General features: G+C 32.9%; 1 protein-coding gene across 2 annotated transcripts in view; it reads right to left on the minus strand.

The window, feature by feature from the left end:
* The window catches only part of LOC140151169 (zinc metalloproteinase-disintegrin-like batroxstatin-1), a 100,683-nt gene extending 78,858 nt beyond the window's left edge, over positions 1–21,825 (minus strand). For both annotated transcript variants that reach the window (XM_072173391.1, XM_072173390.1), the window contains exon 1: positions 20,982–21,825. In XM_072173391.1, coding sequence (XP_072029492.1) covers positions 20,982–21,069 — 88 coding nt within the window. In that variant the 5' untranslated portion in view covers positions 21,070–21,825. The remainder of the gene's footprint in view (positions 1–20,981) is intronic.
* Positions 21,826–22,422: the final 597 nt, after the last annotated feature.

Here is a 22,422-nt window from a genome sequence, read left to right on the forward strand (position 1 = left end):
CATATTTGGATGTTTGGATTTTTGTGTTACTTCTTGTTATTGTTTTAAGATATGTTAATAATAATTGTAACTACCTTTAAACAGCAATACTAATGGTCGTAGATGCTATATTCAACTGTTATTTGATTTAAAGACTATGTGCACTTTATGCAAAAATGGTTCGTTTGAAAAGGAAACAATAAACAAAAAAATAATAAAGGTTTCTTGATTATCGTGGAGCTCATTTTATTCGGAATAAACTGTAGTTTACTTAGTTGATTGATTCTCCAATGGGAGTATTTAAGACTTTACTAATAAGAAATTGGCGAGGAACTACTTCCCAATTAGGGTCAACTAATTACCTGATCCGCTCAATCAATTAAGCAAATAGACAGAGATATTACCCGTTCTATATAAACCAACCCAATCCCAATTCCACTTTTATTTCTGCGTAACTATTAAGTCCCGATCCTAAGTATACTCGCAGTGATAAGCGTTTATAAGTAATGTCACCAGGTGTATAATATTCATATGTCTCGTTAGTTTTCAATCAAGTTAAAATTACCTGTTCACTTTTTTCGGTAAAGACACATAAGTATACCATAATCATAAAAATCTTATGTTGTAATGTAAAGCAGTTAAAAATATAACATGCTATGATGTGGGTAATTTATTAATATTATCATTGTTATTATTGTTGTTGTTGTCAGTAGTTTTCTCCTAGATGACTGCTTTTGACAATAAAAAGCACTTATAATACAGCAGCATCGATGGTGGGATTTGTAATGTATTTATATGGTTTCTTGTAATGTCAAGGTAACATTTATTGAACATCAGTATAATTTATTCAACCATTTTATTTCAATTTCAATTCATTCATTCATTGAGTTGGCGTTCTCTTCTGTTTGAATAAACATGATAAGAGGACATTCCTAATATTCCCCTACATCTTTTCTTTTATTAATGTTTTGTCACATCAGCGTGATGTGTTTCGTGAATCGTATTGTAAAAAGAAATGTGTTACTTTATGGTAACTAATTATTAACAAACGTATACAAATTAACATCTTATGTTGTAATGTAAAGCAGTTAAAATATAACATGCTATGATATGGGTAATCTATTAATATTATCATTGTTATTATTGTTGTTGTTGTCAATTGATATGTTTTCTCGGTGCAGAAAAAAATGCAAATGCGGAATTAAAAACAATTTCATTGTGTTTTTAATTAAACAACAAGAACAAAAAAACACGTTTACAACAGCCTTAACAACAACAACAACAACAACAACAACAACTATTCTCGAATCAACTGCAATTAAAGCAATAACAACAACAATAAAAAAAAATCCACCCAATTAGTAATATCAAATGCATATCAGCTACTAAAGTATGCATTAAATATGTGATTAAATTGTAGAAATATTCTTCATTTAACTTCTTGCATTTAGTATATATCCATGTTCCATTGATTTAAGACCATTATAGGATTTCAGCCAAATTTTAATTTTGTCATTTTTTACCAAATATTATGAATTAATGTAAGCAACAACTGTCAGGAAGGTTTTTTCTCCATTTTAAGTCGAAAAAATGAGGTTAAATGAAAGAAACCTCACTTACTGTGTTGGCCGCTGAACTGAGGAGCTCTGCTGCGGGGGAATGTAAGGGTAACGTATGCATTACTGCACATCAGTAAAATTTCATCAACAATTTTATTTCAACTTCAATTCATTCATTCATTTATGCATTTAATTTGAATAAGGGACATTCCCCAACATCTCCCCATCAATATTTTTATTGATGCTTTTTTCACATGCACGTGATGTACTTGAATTGTGGGTGACACTTAATAATATGTCAGATTACATAGGCACATCACATCAGCAGCGTGTGGCACAACACATGGATCCTATGATCCTATACACCGACGCGATTCAGAATACTTTTCACCTAATTTTGACATACTTATACAAATATTGATAATTATTAATATTTGTAATAATCTATTCGATATTTCGGTGAACCGAAATTTTAACTATTTTATTATTTTCGCTATTTGCTAAAATATATTTGCACTTAGCCTTATAGTAGCTTATAGTTAAGCAACCTACGTAGCAAAAATGACATAAAGAAGCTACGAATTTGGGCATATCCTTCATGAAATCCATGTGTTCATCATTTCTGTTTACCTTAACATTCGCAGTTTATAGTCTATTCATGTCAAGCTTATCAAATTCTCTGATATGTCACCATGGTCACCCCGTGGAAACTAATGGTGATTTTATTCACAACGTAATTCCTTGTACCTGTTACTGCCGCTATGCCGAGTATACGCCGTATACAGTCTGCCGCCTGGACAACCAATTCTTTAGAAATGCTTAGTCGCGCTAAAAGTCGATCGATACATGTAAAAATCAGCACAATTCAGAGATACACCTTTTTGCTATGAAATTAATTTTCTCAGTCAAATATAAAGCAATATTTTTTTTTCTTCAGTAATGTCAGTTAAAAACTTGGTGCTTGAATATACAATTTTTTTAAAATCCTGGTGTTAAAATTAAGCATCAAATTGTGTCTTTTAGTGTGATATTTTTGATTTTTATAGGCCTTGAATTCGCCTGCGAGCTTTTTACGGAATTCATGTTTTAGCGTCTCAAACTAACATAGTTTGCTAAAGAAAGATATTTCCCACCTCTGTAAAGCACATCGTGTGGGTCTATATGTTATAGTTTTGTCAGAATTTCCGTTTTTGTTTTACCCTTTTTCCATTCATGGTCCGAAAATGTCAAACTAAGTAAAAGTAGGCAATGGTGAGTACTTTTATCTCGAGAGCAACCAGCTGAAATAGTCGATATTTCCTTTGTTGTTATCCAGGTCAATTTTTCATTGAAAGCAAATTGCCCGACCAGCGATTAAATCCCCAATTGGGTGTTCTGGTTAAACATGATCAGTAGGAGCGCTATAGGTCTGGGAATTTCTTTGCTATATTGAAATTCTGGCAACACTATAGCCATGCCGGTATTCCTATTAAACCCAGGGATATCGATCCACAATGCTAGTACTAGCCTTTAGATTTCACGTGTTGATTTAGAAATTTTTTCAGCCGACAGTGAAAGATGGTGAAATCAAAACGGAAATTCTGACAAAACTATGATATATAGCTCACGGTGATGTGCTTTAGAAAGTTGGGGAAAATCCTTCATTAGCGAACTATATTACTTTGAAAAGCTAAAAGGTTGATCCAAGAAAAAGCTCGCGGGCCGAGCTGAAGCCTATAAAAATCGAATATCTTACACTAAATGACTGAATTTCAGGCCTAAGTTTAACACCAGGATTTAAAAAAAAATCAGTATCAAGCATTATAGTTTTTCCAGCCATTTACTGAAAAAATGAAAATTATTGCTTTTCATTTGGCTGAGAAAAAAATTTTTACACTGAAAAGGTGTAACTCAAAATTTTGCTCATTTCAACACCAATTTCGATCGTTTGTATTGCCTCATTAAATGACTGAGTGAGCCTTGCAGAACAAAAGAATCGGTTGTGCAGGTAGCTGACTGTATAAGGTATTATAAACAAACAAAAAATCATGGTGTGCATTGTAAACTCCAGAGGATTGACATAAAATATGACGTATTAATTATTCATACAAAATACCAACAAAGTATATTTGAAATATTTCAAGGTCATTATTAGAGTTTTATGTTATCATTCTATTTTTAAAAGCCAATTATCTCCTACCATATCAGTCTATAACATTATTTGTCTTTTTGCATCGCAGATCAAGCGGTTGTCATGTTGGGAATGTTAGTATTTTACGTGAGTCTATTTATAAAAAATGTACTTGTCATATATTTAATAAAAGATGACACTTATGTTAAATTTTATAAATATTTCAAGGGAATTTGCTGATTATATAATCACGATGTACACAAAGGCACATATGCACACATATTTAACTGTGCCATACGGGTTATGAAGTGATAAACCAAAGAGCAATATGCCTGAACAATTAGAATAGAACCCTAGCTGTCAGATGAATCTAAAGTGCATGACGAGGATTTTCTCAATTGTATGTGCATAATCTTTCGTCAACATGTTGATGCAGGTTAGGATTTTGTGCTGCTTTTATATATTTTTATTCTCTTGTACTGTAAAATGTATAAGCACAGTTGAATTCATTGAACGTGCCTAGATAGCTAATGTCAACAACACTGTATTCGAATATTTTGTAGATAAGAAGAAGCTGTATTGAATGTTAACTATGCCCGACTCATTTAGGTCATACGTCCTAAGGCCATTTGGTGTCATATCAAACGCAATCTACAAAACGCATTGCGCGAAAGGTAGTTGCGAGTCCATGATAATATTTTTTTAATTTATGTTCATCCACATGCAGCTTCGGCAGGGTTTGGTTGAACACTTGAATTTTGATAATATACTTATATTCGATGCCCATAATAATATGTTGACATATGATTTTCAAGGTCATAACCATTGATTCGAGAAAGTTGTCAAGATGGAGCTCATTTGATACAAAAATTCAAACCAATACACAGGTAAGCTCTTTTTTTTTTGTCAGATAGCTTTGCTTTTAAATAAGCAACATGTATATACGTATTCAGCTATGTATATACGTGTTCAGCTATTTATCTGATGATCGCCGTTTTAGGCGTGAAACTCCGAGTAATAAATCATGCTGTTATAACATAATTACGCTGTTTTATGTATTTTATTGTATATACGTATAGATATATTATCCGCAGCAAATATTAAATGTGCATTTACTTAACTTTAAAGTTAAAGTTATTTCACGTTAACAATTGGGTACAAATTTTTAAAAAGCTATTATCAACTCGGGTCAATTTTTAGAAATGATAGTATGGTAAAATTAAAACAACAGAGCTTGTAGATCAATTTGATCACCATTAGCATTATACCTACAGGTCCAAAAATGTTTCGTAAATCCCTCAGTGAAAATCACGATGTGGCTTTCTGCTAGGTCTATTCATGCAGATTGTTGTTGCACTTGAAGTTTTAGGTGTAAAAATCTGTAATTTTGATATGTTTTGGAGTATCGGATGAGACAACTAGACCAAAGGGAAGCATAATTGCAGTTTTGGCTATTCGATTGTTTGAAACATTGAATCATATACACACACCCACATACACCTCCTGATATCTACTCCACACACCAATCCTCCCCCTCCCCCACCTACGTACGCGCCCCTACTCCCCAAGTACATGAAGGCATATATCGGCATGGTTACAACAAACGGTTTTACAAACTATTATCAGTATGATATAATTGACAGCTGAGATAAATTTATGTACTGACCATTCAGGACTTTCACCTTGGATCTCTGTGGTAATTTAAGAGTATATATATTGGCTTGACCATGTTCACAGATAGCCGAAGAATTAAATGTATGTATAATGTAAGACTATAGTATACAACCCTTTCTCCGCTGAGAGAGACTGCATGACCCCTATCAGACCTTATTTGTTTACCGTATGTTAACATCATGACAATTTGCTACTAAAAAGCGACAAAGAAAACAAAAGAAAACATAGTAAACCCTAAACAACAACAAAAACAGGAACAAGAATAGCCCTTTAACATTTTTGTACAAAACAAAAGAATTCATAAAAGCGCTGATCAATAGCTGGCACTTTGTGTCCTCAGCAGAGGAAAAAGAAGAATAACAACTATAAGAGGCGGAAACAAAACAAAAATGGAAGAATTAACGAACATAATCCAAAATAATAAAACATCCAAAATTCGAATTTTACATAATGCCTTTAACTTCGAGAAGCAAATGACAAAGGAATCGTAACAGAATAGAATATAAAATAACAGAAACTAAATATTTAATAATATACGACAGCACAATAATGGCAGGGAGGATAATTGGACTGCTACAACCACACAGTAATCACCATGTGTTTGTAAATAGAATGCCGTATGTTCCAGTCGGTTAAACTATCAATGCTTATTTGATTACTGCTTTCTCGTTTGTCTATCAAGTCTGAGTGAAAGGAAAGCTTAAAATAAAACATTACGAATTCAAACACACTGCAATTCCTCTCTTCCTAAATGTAGGACTGTGCAAGTTATTTTTTCTTGAAACTCCGATCACGTATACATATGTAGTATTCTAGGGTGAAATTTGATATACAATACTTTTAATGAAGTGTTTTTTCCATTTTATGTATGTTTAAATTATGTAATTTGTAAGGGTTTCGTGTGTCTAGTCTAACGCTATAAACAGTGGTAAAAGAGTTCCCAACATTACAAAACATAATCTAGCTGTTAAGGTTTGGCTTTCCATACATTGCATGGATAACCTTGTGACTCAGATGTAAATGATTAGCCTAATGCAAAGAGAGTTCGCAGAATCTAGATGGTAAGGTTAGCTAAGGTTGTCTTTCTTCATATTGAATAACCTTGTATAATCAATTGTAAATGACAAGCTCAATGCAAAAAGAGCTCCAAAAATTAATTAAAAAAAAACATAATGGAGATAGTAGGGTTGTCTTTCCACACATTGGATAAACATACTAGTCAGACTTACAAATCAGATGCAAATGAAGAGGTCCCAACATTACAACATACAATATATATTGTAATGTTGTCTTTCCACACTTTGGATAATCTTGATGAATCAGATAGAAATGACTAGCCCAATGCAAAACGAGTTTATAACATTACAAAACATAATTTAGATGGTGAGGTTGTCTTTTCAAACAATCTAGATGGTAATGTAATGTGTCTACAGATTGGATGTCCTTGTTAATCATATGGAAATGACTAGCACAGTGTAAAAGAGTTCCCAAAATTAAATAACATAATCTAGATGGTAAAGTTGTCTTTCAAAACATTGGACAACCTTATTCATCCGATGTAAATGACTAGCACAATACAAAAATAGTTCCCAACAAAAAGAATCTTGATAGTAATGTCGTCTTTCCTACACATTAGATTTTCTTGTGAATCAGATGAAAGTGACTAGCTTAAAGGTCCACCGTCGTTTATGGCAAGCTAAGCGGCTCAGAACGTGGGACTAGCTACGCGCAGCTTCTTTCTCGTTACGTGCAGCTTATTAACCAATCAGATTCGCGGTTTTAAACACGTGGAGCTGATGTAAACATCCTCTCTCACAAATATTACGTTGTTAATTTTGTAAATGAAAATATCTGTAGTATATCAGCAAAAAATGGTATAGGTGCTATTAAAGTAATATCTGAACAGAATGATGATTGTTCTATATTTAGGGGCTATCATTTTCTTCGGAAGGGGATCCCAAATATAGGGGGTCATACTTTTTTTTTTTTTTTTATAAGGGGGAGGGGGTCATAAATTGATAATGACAAAATGTAGGGAGTCACAAGATGACTACAGATAAGTGTGTTTATTGTATTCAAAAAACTGATTTCAATACAATTTTAGCCTGTCTAGGGGGGTAAGGTGTATCGGTTGTGGGAGTCGGGGGTCATAACATTATGATGCCGAAATAGTGAGGGCCGCAATTTATTGACGCCGACTTTTTGTAAATTTAGGAACCCCCCCCGTTCCGAAAAAATTATGACCCATTTTACTCTCTCCATATTTACACAGTGGCATGTGATATCGCTTTCCATTTACACATAGACTTTTTTTCTCTCTACAGTCTATGCTTTACACAGCGCTTTACATCAGTACGGTAGTTGTTGTTTGACCTTCATATCCCCTGCACCGCTAATACAGCCCGAGTATAAAGTTACTTGCTATTAAACACGGTGTAAACTTGGAAACACTAAATAAATAGCCTATGCTTTGTGTCATTTTAGCCAGGCATTAGCAACATGTTCTCTTGACACGTGCTGTGATTTGGCCTCCTTTACCCGTTCGTTATCTATGCTAATTCCGTAAATTAATTACAAGATAATAATTGTGAAAGAGGATACCTATAACTATACTACGCGCAGCTAACGACCCAACCACGTGATTAAATTTGACTATTTTGATTGGTCAAACAGCTGCTCGTAACGAGAAAGAAGCTACGCGTAGCTGTTCCACGCTTTTGGCCCCCTTGGCTTGCCATATCGTTGGCCTGGTCAACTGGCAGGTTTATGCAGGAACTAAATACCAACAATTACTAAATGCTTATACTAGGTTTTGGGCAAGTAACCTTGTCCTTACATATCACTATGTTCTTTTAGATGGTCAGGATCTTGGTGAGTTGGACAATTTTATTATCATGGATTATGTTCTGCTCTAAAATGCTAAGCTTGTGTAACATTTTATGAATAAATCCAGATGTGCTGGTACCTCTTTAATCCATGATAATAAAATTGTCCAACTCACCAAGGTCCTGGCCATCTAAAAGGACATAGTGATATGTAAGGACAAGGCTACTTGCCCAAATCCTAGTATAAACATTTAGTAATTGTTGGTATTTAGTTCCTGCATAAACCTGCCAAAAGGTGTTCCCAGCATTACACAACATAATCTAGATAGAAAGGATGTCTTTCCACACATTGGATAACCTTGATAACCAGGTGTAAGTGACTAGCCTAATGAAAAAGAGTTCCCAACATTACAAAACATAATCAAATGGTCAGGTTTTCTTTCTACACATTGGACAACCTTATTCATCAGATGTAAATGACTAGCGTAATACAAAGAGAGTTCCCAACAAAAACAATCTAGATAGTAATGTTGTCTTTCCACACATTGGACAACCATGTTAATCAGATGTAAATGACTAGCTTAAAACAAAAAGAGTTCCCAACACAACAAAAACAATCTAGATAGTAATGTTGTCTTTCCACACATTGGATGTTCTTGTGAATCGGATGAAAGGACTAGCTCAATGCAAAAACATTACACAACATAACCTAGATAGTTAGGTTGTCTTTCCACACATTGGATAACCCTGTTTAACCAGATGGTAAATGACTAGCCTAATACACAAACAGTTCACAACCTTACAAAACCTAACCTAGGTCTTTCCATACATTGGATACCGTTTATAATCAGACGTGAATGACCAGACCTGCATTGTGTTTGAAAGGATTAGCGGGTGTCCTAAGCAATATCACATGTCTTAATTTCTTACACACTGCCTTTTAGCATACCCTACGTCATCGATTAATTCATATACTCGTAATAAATCATTTATTTCATGTCATTTTAAATTGAGGAAAGGTCATCTTCTGGCTTTACTGTCTTTCACTATGGACCACAATGGCCTCATCCCAATGGCATGCATAGTTCAATAATCTCAATTAAACAATCATAGTGCAAAATTTGACATAAACTTGCAGAGGATGATTTTTTTACCCAAATTTTCAAAGGTCATTCAATGAATGTACAAATGTATTGGGGTTAAAGAACTGTGCATGTTGTGGATCCTAGTGTTTCCAGCATTTTTTTAAATACTAGTAAAACATTGTTCAAATGAATTTTGATGCCAATGATATATCTTGATATTATTATAATGAAAACAGTGATGAAGAAATACATAACGTTGTGTCTTGATTACTGATCAGTAATATGTACATACCAAAACAATAATACAAATATATGAATAAGTAAATAAATAAACAATAAATAAATAAATTCAATATAAAAAAAATAATTTAAAAAAATAGATAAATAAATAAATAAATAAATAAATAAATAAATAAATAAATAAATAAATAAATAAATAAATGAATAGAAACCCGAATTCAACAAGTCAAATTGGTTTTGTTTAAAGCATACAATATAATTTATTCCACTTTGTAGAATGAAAGTCTCTGAGTAAATTATAGGTATACATACTGTGTGGAGTGACAAAATTGGATTGAATAAATAACTAGTGACTTTTGTCGTAGCTCTGCAATGTAAATGTCAAACTTCAGACAATAGTAGACAGTCGCTGATTAAATACATAATTATAGAAAAACTAAATATATCACTGCATCTGTACATAGAATTGACATGCATGTGTTGCCTGCTATTCACATCAAAATCAGATAGCTATTTATATTCAATAGCTTTGATAGAAAATATATTATTGTGAGAAATAGAGTAGAATAAAATACAAGAAAGGGGCTATGAAACTAACTATGGTACAAAAATAAACTAACTATGGTACAAAAATAAACTAACTATGGTATAAAAATAAATTATCAATTATACTCGGATAGTTTTATATTCAAACACATCCTAAACATCCTCTTTCACCACCCATATTCACCGCTATACCTGTACATAACCCAAAGATGCACGCACACGCACTTGATGTATCGTATATACACACCCCTGCCAACCCCCACAAATCCACCCTGCACCCAACCCACCCCACCCCTATCTCCGCCGCACCCCTACACACATCTACCCCAAATTATATGAAGGCATATGGGGGACGGACAATAAATTCCCTCAACCATTTGTATCACCACTCAAGCATGACTTAGATGGTTGCACCTTTCTCTCTCAAGACAAGTGTGTATTAGCGATGTTGAATACTTGATTACGTAATAAGGTAAGCATGGGTACTATCTGATTTGTGGTGAAAGATAGTGGAGAAAATTAAGGTATTGTTACATAATTCCAAATATCTCGAGAATAAAAGTATAGAAACTGGCTCGTTTCTGCAATTTTGTAGTCCGATAACACAGGCTATGCTCTTTGTAACCTATATAATTGTTTTTAAATCAAAGATGACGGATCATGTTGAATATCTACGCTTTTGAGTATCTTCCATTGTTCTTTACATAATAAGAGATAGGAAGATTAATCAACATCAAATTTGAACAAATGGTACCTGTTTCGATTAGGTACCTACTGATCATTAAAAAGGGTGGTTTGCTTTTGTTTGTTTGTTTGTTTTATTTCTCTATAACCTGGGACACTCAATCAGTTGAAAACACAATTAATCATCTGTTCTTCCTTGAGGAATACAACATTTATATAATTACTCAAAAATGTTTTAAAATACTACATACATTCTGATTCAAATACACAATATTAAAATTTAGATACAATGCTTATACAAATAATTCAAATTACAATTTGACTATACAACAACATGTATATAAAATACCATTGATATTACCAAAGATACTTTAGTTTCTTTGATATTACATAGACCTACGTGGGAGACACAAAAAGCATTAAAAGATTAAGCACTAAAAATCAACCTTTGTACCATCATAGCTAATAATTAATATTTAAAAAATTCGATTGCACCAAATATCAAATTAATAATTAATTTAATACCAAAAACAAATAAATTCAATATAAAAACTGATTGCACAAAAAGTATAAAGCATAAAGGAGGTACCAGTGGTGAAATCATAAAGATTTCTTTCGCATTGAACCCATTCTTTTCAAAAGGTCATATTTATATAATCAGAGTAACACCCACATACAGAGGCTCTGGATTGAACCTGAAATTATTTTGGTACTTTGAATCATGCATACGATCAACGGATTTTTTTATTGCAACAATTTTATTGCACTGACTATAATCTCCCATATCATACCAATCATCTTATTTGCTTTTGGTTCATTTTGGTGATATTGTTGATTCTTGTTTCGTCCTAATTAATTGTGTGCTCTTCACTCACGACTTTCATACCATTTATGTTGGTATTTTTTAAAGGCCTATTTTTGATGCGATTCAATGACTGTCAATTACCTCATCTGTTGATGGATACACTTCTTCTTTCACAATGGTCAAGTTAATTAATATATTCAGATTACCTTACTTTTAGTTTATTTTAATTTTATTATTATTACACGTGACTTTACTGCGATTCGGGTTTTCTGCCAATGTTGATAATTTTCAGTGTACATATAGCAATGACTTTATGCAAATGCGATTACTCTGATATATCTGTGTTTTGAGATATATTTGTTTTTATGTAAACAAATGTTACATGAGTCACCCCAGAGTGGAGATACATAATGGTTGCGGGAATTTATTGTCGGCCCCTCGTGTATCTGCATGGTCACAACGAGAGTTTTACCCAACCGTTATCAGTATGGCATAATTCACAGCTGACGTATATGTATGCACCGACCATTCAGGACTTTTACCTTGGATCTCTATCGTAATTAAAGAGTAATACATTGCCTTGACCATGTTCACAGATAACCGGAGAATTGAATGTATATATTAAACCAAGACTATACGGTATGCAATTCCTTGCTCAGCTATTTAAGAGAGATTGTATGGTTCTGGTCAGGTCATATTATTATGTCGATAATAAATCTTGGCATAAATAAATATATTTTGCTAATAAACCAAACTAAGCAAAACATCAGTAAACAACAAAAAAGCGACAACAACAAAAACAATAACAAAAAGGCAACACAAACAGCTGCACTTTAACATTTTCAACAACACTGTTTTTGATATTTTGTACACAACAACAGTATTTATTAAAGCACTGGTACTAGCTGGCACTATGTGTTCTCAGCAGAGCAAACAACAAATAAATAATTTAATAAAAATAAACGAAAAGGGAGAACTAGCAAACATAGTCAGAAAAACATATGTAACAAAAATTTAAATTTTATACATTCATTAATGTTCAAGAGCAAATTGATAGAGGAATCATAATAGAATAGAATAAAATAAAAAAACAGAATCTAAATATTTAATATATACGAGAGCACAATAATGGCAGGGAGGATAATTGGACTGCTACAACCACACTGTAATCACCATGTGTTTGCAAATAGAATGCCGTATGTTCCAGTCGGTTAAACTATCAATGCTTATTTGATTACTGCTTTCTCGTTTGTCTATCAAGTCTGAGTGAAAGGAAAGCTTAAAATAAAACATTACGAATTCAAACACGATGCAAGTCGTCTCTTCCTAAATGTAGGACTGTGCAAGTTCTTTTTTTCTTGAAACTCCGATCATGTATATACATATGTAGTATTCTAGGGTGAAATTTGATATTCTATGCTTTTAATGAAGTGTTTTTTCCTCATTTATCATGTTTATGTATGTTTAAATTATGTAATTTGTAAGGGTTTCGTGTGTCTAGTCTAACGTCATAAACAGTGGTAAAAGAGTTCCCAACATTACAAAACATAATCTAGCTGTTAAGGTTGTCTTTCCATACATTGCATGGATAACCTTGTGACTCAGATGTAAATGATTAGCCTAATGCAAAGAGAGTTCGCAGAATTACAAACCATAATCTAGATGGTAAGGTTAGCTAAGGTTGTCTTTCTGCACATTGAATAACCTTGTATAATCAGTTCAATAAGCTCAATGCAAAAAGAGTTCCAAAAATTAAAAAAACATAATCGAGATAGTAGGGTTGTATTTCCACACTTTGGATAAACATACTAGTCAGACTTACAAATCAGATGCAAATGAAGAGGTCCCAACATTACAACATACAATCTATATTGTAATGTTGTCTTTCCACACTTTGGATAACCTTGATGAATCAGATAGAAATGACTAGCCCAATGCAAAACGAGTTTACAACATTATAAAACATAATTTAGATGGTGAGGTTGTCTTTTCAAACAATCTAGATGGTAAGGTAATGTGTCTACAGATTGGATGTCCTTGTTAATCAGATGGAAATGACTAGCCCAATGCAAAAGAGTTCCCCAAATTAAATAACATAATCTAGATGGTAAAGTTGTCTTTCTAAACATTGGACAACCTTATTCATCATCCGATGTAAATGACTAGCGCAATACAAAAATAGTTCCCAACACAAACAATCTTGATAGTAATGTTTTTCCTACACATTAGATTTTCTTGTGAATCAGATGAAAGTGACTAGCTTAATGCAAAAGGTGTTCCCAGCATTACACAACATAATCTAGATAGAAAGGGTGTCTTTCCACACATTGGATGTCCTTGATAACCAGGTGTAAATGACTACCCTAATGAAAAAAGAGTTCCCAACATTACAAAACATAATCAAATGGTAAGGTTATCTTTCCACACATTGGATAACCTTATTCATCAGATGTAAATGACTAGCGTAATACAAAAAGAGTTCCCAACAAAAACAATCTAGATAGTAATGTTGTCATTCCACACATTGGATGTTCTTGTGAATCGGATGAAAGGACTAGCTCAATGCAAAAAGAGTTCCCAACATTACACAACATAACCTACATAGTTAGGTTGTCTTTCCACACATTGGATAACCCTGTTTAACCAGATGGTAAATGACTAGCCTAATGCACAAACAGTTCACAACATTATAAAACCTAATCTAGGTCTTTCAATACATTGGATACCGTTTATAATCAGACGTGAATGACCAGACCTGCATTGTGTTTGAAAGGATTAGCGGGTGTCCTAAGCAATATCACATGTCTTAATTTCTTACACACTGCCTTTTAGCATGCCCTACGTCATCGATTAATTGATATACTCGTAATAAATCATTTATATACTACATTTTAAATTGAGTAAAGGTCACCTTCTGGTTTTACTGTCTTTCACTATGGACCACAATGACCTCACCTAATGGCATTGTTCAATAATCTCAATTAAACAATCATAGTGCATAATTTGATCTCAACTTGCATAGTATGAGTTTTTGTACCCAATTTTTCAAAGGTCATTCAATGAATGTACACATTTATTGGGGTTAAAGAACTGTGCAATTTGTGGATCCTAGTGTTCCCAGCATTTTTTAAAAATAAAACATTATTTAAATGAATTTTGATGCTAACGATATATCTTGATATTAGTATAATGAAAACAGTGATGAAGAAAAACATAACTAGTATCTTGATTACTGATCAGTAATATGTACATACCAAAACAATAATACAAATAGATGAATAAGTAAATAAATAAACAATAAATAAATAAATTCAATAAAAAAAAAAAAAATAGATAAAATAAATAAATAAATAAATAAATAAATAAATAAATAAATAAATAAATAAATAAATAAATAAATAAATAAATAAAAACCCGAATTCAACACGTCAAATTGGTTTTGTTTAAATCAAACAATATAATTTATTCCACTTTGTAGAATGAAAGTCTCTGAGTAAATTGGATTGAATAAATAACTAGTGACTTTTGTCGTAGCTCTGCAATGTAAATGTCAAACTTCAGACAATAGTAGACAGTCGCTGATTAAAGACATAATTATAGAATTCAAACTAAATATATCACTGCATCTGTACATAGAATTGACATGCATGTGTTGCCTGCTATTCGCATCAAAATCAGATCGCTATTTATATTCAATAGCTTTGATAGAAAATATATTATTGTGAGAAATAGAGTAGAATAAAATAAAGAAGAAAGGGATATGAAACTAACTATGGTACAAAAATAAACTAACTATGGTATAAAAATAAATTATCAATTTTACTCGGATAGTTTCGTATTCAACACATCCTAAACATCCTCTTTCACCACCCATATTCACCGCTATACCTGTACATAACCCAAAGATGCACGCACACGCACTTGATGTATCGTATATACACACCCCTGCCCAGTGCCCACCTCCACAAATCCACCCTGCACCCAACCCACCCCACCCCTATCTACCACCGCACCCCTACACACATCTACCCCAGATTATATGAATTATGAGGGACGGACAATTAATTTCCTCAACCATTTGTATCACCACTCAAGCATGACTTTGATGGTTGCACCTTTCTCTCAAGACAAGTGTATATTAGCGATGTTGAATACTTGATTACGTAATGAAGTAAGCATGGGTACTATCTGATTTGTGACGAAAAATATTGTGGTATTCTTACATAATTCCAAATATCTCGAGAATAAAAGTATATAGAAACTGGCTCGTTTTTGCAATATTGTAGTCCGATAACACAGGCTATGCTCTTTTGTAACCTATATAACTTTTTTTTAAATCAAAGATGACGGATCATGTTGAATATCTACACTTTTGAGTATCTTCCATTGTTCTTTACATAATAAGAGATAGCAAGATTAATCAACTTCAAATTTGAACAAATGCCACCTGTTTCGATTAGGTACCTACTGATCATTAAAAAGGGTGGTTTGCTTTTGTTTGTTTGTTTGTTTGTTTGTTTGTTTGTTTGTTTGTATTATTTCTCTATAACCCGGGACACTCAATCAGTTGAAAACACAGTTAATCATCTGTTCTTCCTTGAAGAATACAACATTTATATAATTACTCAAAAATGTTTTTAAAATACTACATACATTCTGATTCAAATACACAATATTAAATTAAAATTAAAATTTAGATACAATGCTTATACAAATAATTCAAATTACAATTTAACTATACAACAACATGTATATAAAATACCATTGATATTACCAAAGATACTTTAGTATCTTTGATATTACATAGACCTACGTGGGAGACACAAAAAGCATTAAAAGATAAAACACTATAAATCAACCTTTGTACCATCATAGCTAATAATTAATATTTAAAAAAATCGATTGCACCAAATATCAAATTAATAATTCATTTAATACCAAAAACAAATAAATTCAATATAAAAACTGATTGCACAAAAAGTATAAAGCATAAAGGAGGTATCCGTGGTGAAATCATAAAGATTTCTTTCGCATTGAACCCATTCTTTTCAAAAGGTCATATTTATGTAATCAGAGTAACACCCACATACAGAGGCTCTGGATTGAACCTCAAATTATTTTGGTACTTTGAATCATGCATACGATCAACGTATTTTTTATTGCAACAATTTATATTGCACTGACTATAATCTCCCATATCATACCAAACATCTTATTTGCTTTTGGTTCATTTTGGTGATATTGTTGATTCTTGTTTCGTCCTAATTAATTGTGTGCTCTTCACTCACGACTTTCATACCATTTATGTTGGTATTTTTAAAGGTCTATTTTTGATGCGATTCAATGACTGTCAATTACCTCATCTGTTGATGGATAAAATTCTTCTTTCACAATGGTCAAGTTAATTAATATATTTAGATTACCTTATTTTAAGTTTATTTTTATTTTATTATTATTACACATGCCTTTACTACAATTCGATTTTTCTGCTAATGTTGACAATTTTCAGTGTACATATAGCAACGACTTTATGCAAATGCGATTACTTTGATATATCTGTGTTTTGAAAGATAACGGTATATATTTGTTTTTATTGTAAACAAATATTACATGAGTCACACCAGAGTGGAGATACATAATGGTTGCGGGAATTTATTGTCGGCCCCTCGTGTATCTGCATGGTCACAACGAGAGTTTTACCCAACCGTTATCAGTATGGCATAATTGACAGCTGACGTATATGTATGCACCGACCATTCAGGACTTTTACCTTGGATCTCTATCGTAATTAAAGAGTTTATACATTGCCTTGACCATGTTCACAGATAACCCAAGAATTGAATGTATATATTAAAGCAAGGCTACGGTATGCAATTCCTTGCTCAGCTGTAAGAGAGACTGTATGTTTCTGATCAGGTCATATCATTATGTCGATAATAAATCTTGGCATAAATAAATATATTTTGCTAATAAACCAAACTAAGCAAAACATAGTAAACAACAAAAAAGCGACAAAAACAATAACAAAAAGGCAGCACTAACAGCTGCACTTTAACAGTTTCAACAACACTGTTTAAAAAAAAAAATTTTGTACACAACAACAGCATTTATCAAAGCACTGGCACTAGCTGGCACTATGTGTCCTCAGCAGAGCAAACAACAAATAAATAATTTAATAAAAATAAATGAAAAGGGAGAACTAGCGAACATAGTAAGAAAAACATATCTAACAAAAATTTAAATTTTACACATTCATTTATGTTCAAGAGCAAAATGATTAAGGAATCATAATAGAATAGAATAAAAAATAACAGAAACTAAAATAGTATTTATACGAGAGCACAATAATTGCAGGGAGGATAATTGGACTGCTACAACCACACTGTAATCACCATGTGTTTGCAAATAGAATGCCTTGGGTAGGTGCAGGTAATATGGGACAGCAGGTAATATGGGACACCTGTTTTCATTTTAACAAAAAGTAGCTTAGAGAAGGTAAACACTTTAAGTTGATTTGTTAAGTGTTTAGAGACATCAATTGTGCTTCTAGACATGCAGTTTTGGAGTCTGTGTATCAAACTCTTGGAAATCAATGCCAAAAGAGTGAAATTGCCCAAAAATTATGTCGTTTTTTGGCCTGATATAAAATCAATGACGTCACATTTTATGATTGTGTATCCAAAAACTCTGGTACTGAGGGGGCAGTTGTCATTTTTTATGATCTTTAGGTGATGGGTTAAGCTTATCAGCAGGTAAAATTCCACTGACAAGTGGCACTTTCCTTTTATAAATGATTATTTTCTCTGATTTTCAACTGAATGGGTGCAGGTAATATGGGACACATAGGAAATTGTGTGCATTGTCAATGCGAAAAGTAAAACTATTTAGAAAATTGAATTTTCTTGTAGAAATTTGCATTTAACATTCAAAATCATGTAACAAAAATGTTTTTAGAACAAAAGAGTGATTTTCTGAACTTTTTGATTTTCACCATAGAGATAACACAGTGTCCCATATTACCTGCACATGCAGGTAATATGGGACACTTGACGATGACGTCATTTTGACGTCATAGCGTCCAAACAAACATAAAAACAAGGTAACATTGCCTGTTTTATTAATCTTAAAGGACAGGTTGTTCATCATAACAATCTCTTGTGGGCATATCTTCTTTAGTTTTTATGCAAATAAGCTAAACGTCCTTAATGGTCCCATATTACCTGCAGGTACCCTATGTTCCAGTCGGTTAAACTATCAATGCTTATTTGATTACTGCTTTCTCGTTTGTCTATCAAGTCTGAGTGAAAGGAAAGCTTAAAATAAAACATTACGAATTCAAACCCAATGTAATATTCGTCTATTCCTAAGCGTAGGACTGGGTAAGTGTGATAGATGTAAAGATACGTGTTGCTTGATATTGTTCTTCATAAAGATAGACAAAAATGCAATTATACATTACATGACCGTATAAATGTGTTCTAGGTGAAACCTGTACAAACAATGCTTTGCTGCAATAGTAAGGTTATCTTTCCACACATTGGACAACCGTTTTAATCAGATGGTATACAAATATTACATGCCTATGAGTGTGATAGTACAAACTATATCATGAGGTCAAATTTTGACTTTTCTATTTCACGAGGCGTAGCCGAGTGGAATAGGTCAGTCAAAATTTGACCAAATGATATATTTTTACTATTACACGAATATTGGCATGTAATATTTGTTTTATATCATGATATCACATGGTTTCTTTTCATGCCATGTGATAGTAAAAACTATCACACGCCTAAAGTCACTGTAATCATGATATAAAATGACTAGCCTATTGCAAAAAGAGTTTCCAACATTACAAAACTTTATCTAGATAGTAAGGTTGTCTTTCCATACATTGGATAACATTATTTATTCAAATGTAAATGACTAGCCTATTGCAAAAAGAGTTCACAACATTACAAAACTTTATCTAGATGGCAAGGTTGTCTTTCCACACATTGGACAACCGTGTTAATCAGACGGAACTGATTAGCCTATTGCAAAACGAGTTCACAACATTACAAAATATCATCTAAAATAGTAAGGTTGTCTTTCCACACATTGGACAACCGTGTTAATCAGATGGAAATGACTAGCCTATTGCAAAAAGAGTTTCCAACATTACAAAATATTATCTAGATGGTAAGGTTGTCTTTCCACACATTGTATAACCTTATTTATTCAAATGTAAATGACTAGCCTATTGCAAAAAGAGTTCCCAACATTACAAAATATCATCTAAAATAGTAAGGTTGTCTTTCCACACATTGGACAACCGTGTTAATCAGATGGAAATGACTAGCATATTGCAAAAAGAGTTAACAACATTACAAAACTTAATCTAGATGATAAGGTTGTCTTTCCACACATTGGAAAACCTTGTTAATCAGATGGAAATGATTAGCATATTGCGAAAAGAGTTCACAACATTACAAAACATTATCTAAAATAGTAAGGTTGTCTTTCCACACCTTGGATAACCGTGTTAATCAGATGGAAATGACTAGCATATTGCAAAAAGAGTTCCCAGCATTACAAAACCTAATCTAGGTGGTAAAATTATCTTTCCACACATTGGATGAACTTGTTAGTCAGACTAGCCCAATGCAAAAAGAGTCCCCATCATTACACAACATAATCTAGATGGTAAGGATGTCTTTCGAGACATTGCAAAACCTTGTGAATCAGATGTGAATGGCTAGCCTAAAAGCAAAAGGATTTCCCAACATTACGAAACGTAATCTAACTGGTATAAGGTTGTCTTTCCACTCATTGTCTAAACTTGTATAGTCAGATGAAAATGATGTATAGGCATTACGCATATCAATATTATTCTAATGGACATAAATTTAATTCAATACATGAACTTGTGTCTGGATCAATAATAGACACATATAAATAAATAAATAAATAAATAAATAAATAAATAAATAAATAAATAAATAAATAAATAAATAAATAAATAAATAAATAAATAAATAAATAAATAAATAAATAAATAAATAAATAAATAAATAAATAAATAAATTAAAAATTAAAAATTAAAAATTAATTAAACGGTGTCATCCGAGGGTCTTGATTGGTTGAAAGTGAATGTCGATTTACTTACCATTCGTAATAATTATATTTGTAAACATTATGTGTTTGTGTGGTGATGGGTGTGTTTAGTGGGGAAGAAAGGACTGTGCGGAGAGGGGGTGTTTTGGGAAATGCATTCAATTGGGTGGATGGATGCGTGTACGCGTGTCTATTTATTATTATTGTTATTATTATTATTATTGCAGGGACCCGTGTGTTAGAAATAGACTTCGCCGGGCTTCTATGACTTGTGTTGTAAACAGTGTGCTTGTGCAAAGGAAGTAAATATCAACAAAACCTCTTATAACACTCATTGCAATCATCATATTCAGAACGAGACAACACTGAAAATAAACTCACCATTTTCGTTTCCATGGAAATCTGTTGGTGCCGCAAAAGATGAACCACTACAAATGGAAATCACGCAGAGGTATCTCCACAGAATCATGATGATATTTCAATTACAAAATAATACTCCGTGTTAAAAACGACTTTAAACAATTGCTATCTAAATACAAGAAGAGATGAATAGAAATAGCCAGAGATGATGAAAACTGTTGACAAATTCGAGACGTTACATAATAGAAAATCAAACCCATGTAGGGTTAACATTAGCTTGGTGACTTAACAGAGCGTTGCTTTATCGTAATGGCAGATTTCATATGGAGAAATACACGTGACGACGGCAATACCTTACCGCGGCAGCCAACAGATTGAAACACTGTTTTATGACAACGTAATGAACCCACTGCGCGGGTTTGCTCTCTCAACGCTGTTTTTTCCCGCAAACTCGCTTAAAAGATATATCTCCCGGCTAAATCAGAATCATCGCATTACTTCTTAACTCCTCGACAGTGTTATTATTGGTAAATGAAGTATTCGTAATGATAATAAAGCAAGTATTGTGGTGACTGATTCAATAGTCGTTGATCCATGATAGGTAGGAATAAACATCAATGATGAGCACCACGGTGATAATAATGATGAAGCACTGCCACGCAATACACTTGCTGCTTTATTGCCGACCGACACATTATGCGATACTGAATTATGTTTACACTCTATCTATCGGCTGTGGTGAGTAGTGAATTTGGTCGGGCCTGGGAAACGTGTCAGCCAACAATCAGCACAACGTACCTTGTACTCTAAGAACTAGGATAACGAATGTTCAAGTAGTCGATGTAAGCTTCTACCTGAGGGCTTCTTAGCGATTTGACGCACTTGAAACTGGATCTACTTAATGTCATTGTTCGTTCAATAAATACTGAAATTTGTCGATTATACGATTTCTTGTTTTTGTTTTTTAATTAGTCCAATATCAATTAGACTATTTCATGTCATTTGCTAAATGTCACTCACCTCCGTAAACCTTACAAAGTAATCGTCATTCTAAAACCCAAATCGCTATTAAATTCCATTCATTAGTCGCTCGTGACTGGAATTTAGCAATCATGCAGATTGTACCTAATGTCAAGAGACTATTAGTTATGGATGTCAGATTGGTTGTCTGTGTTGGAGGCAACCATCCGTGCGTTGAAACATGCAACTGGTGTTCCTATCTATATATCATGTATGTATAAGTCTCAGTGTATGTATGCGATGCTTTATTGAAATAAACAGCAAAGAGTAGGTTGGCGAGTGACCTAATTAGTATATTTTCCATACAATCTGCCTAGTCTATTGGACCTATCGTACACATTGCACATTACAATGATTACGTATAGTAGCTAGCAGAAGATTGATGATTATAAACGTTACAACATATGTCGCATATTTTGTCTGCGATTATTATAGATAGCCT

The sequence above is a fragment of the Amphiura filiformis genome, chromosome 4 (genome assembly GCF_039555335.1).
Source record: "Amphiura filiformis chromosome 4, Afil_fr2py, whole genome shotgun sequence".
Lineage (NCBI taxonomy): Eukaryota > Metazoa > Echinodermata > Ophiuroidea > Amphilepidida > Amphiuridae > Amphiura > Amphiura filiformis.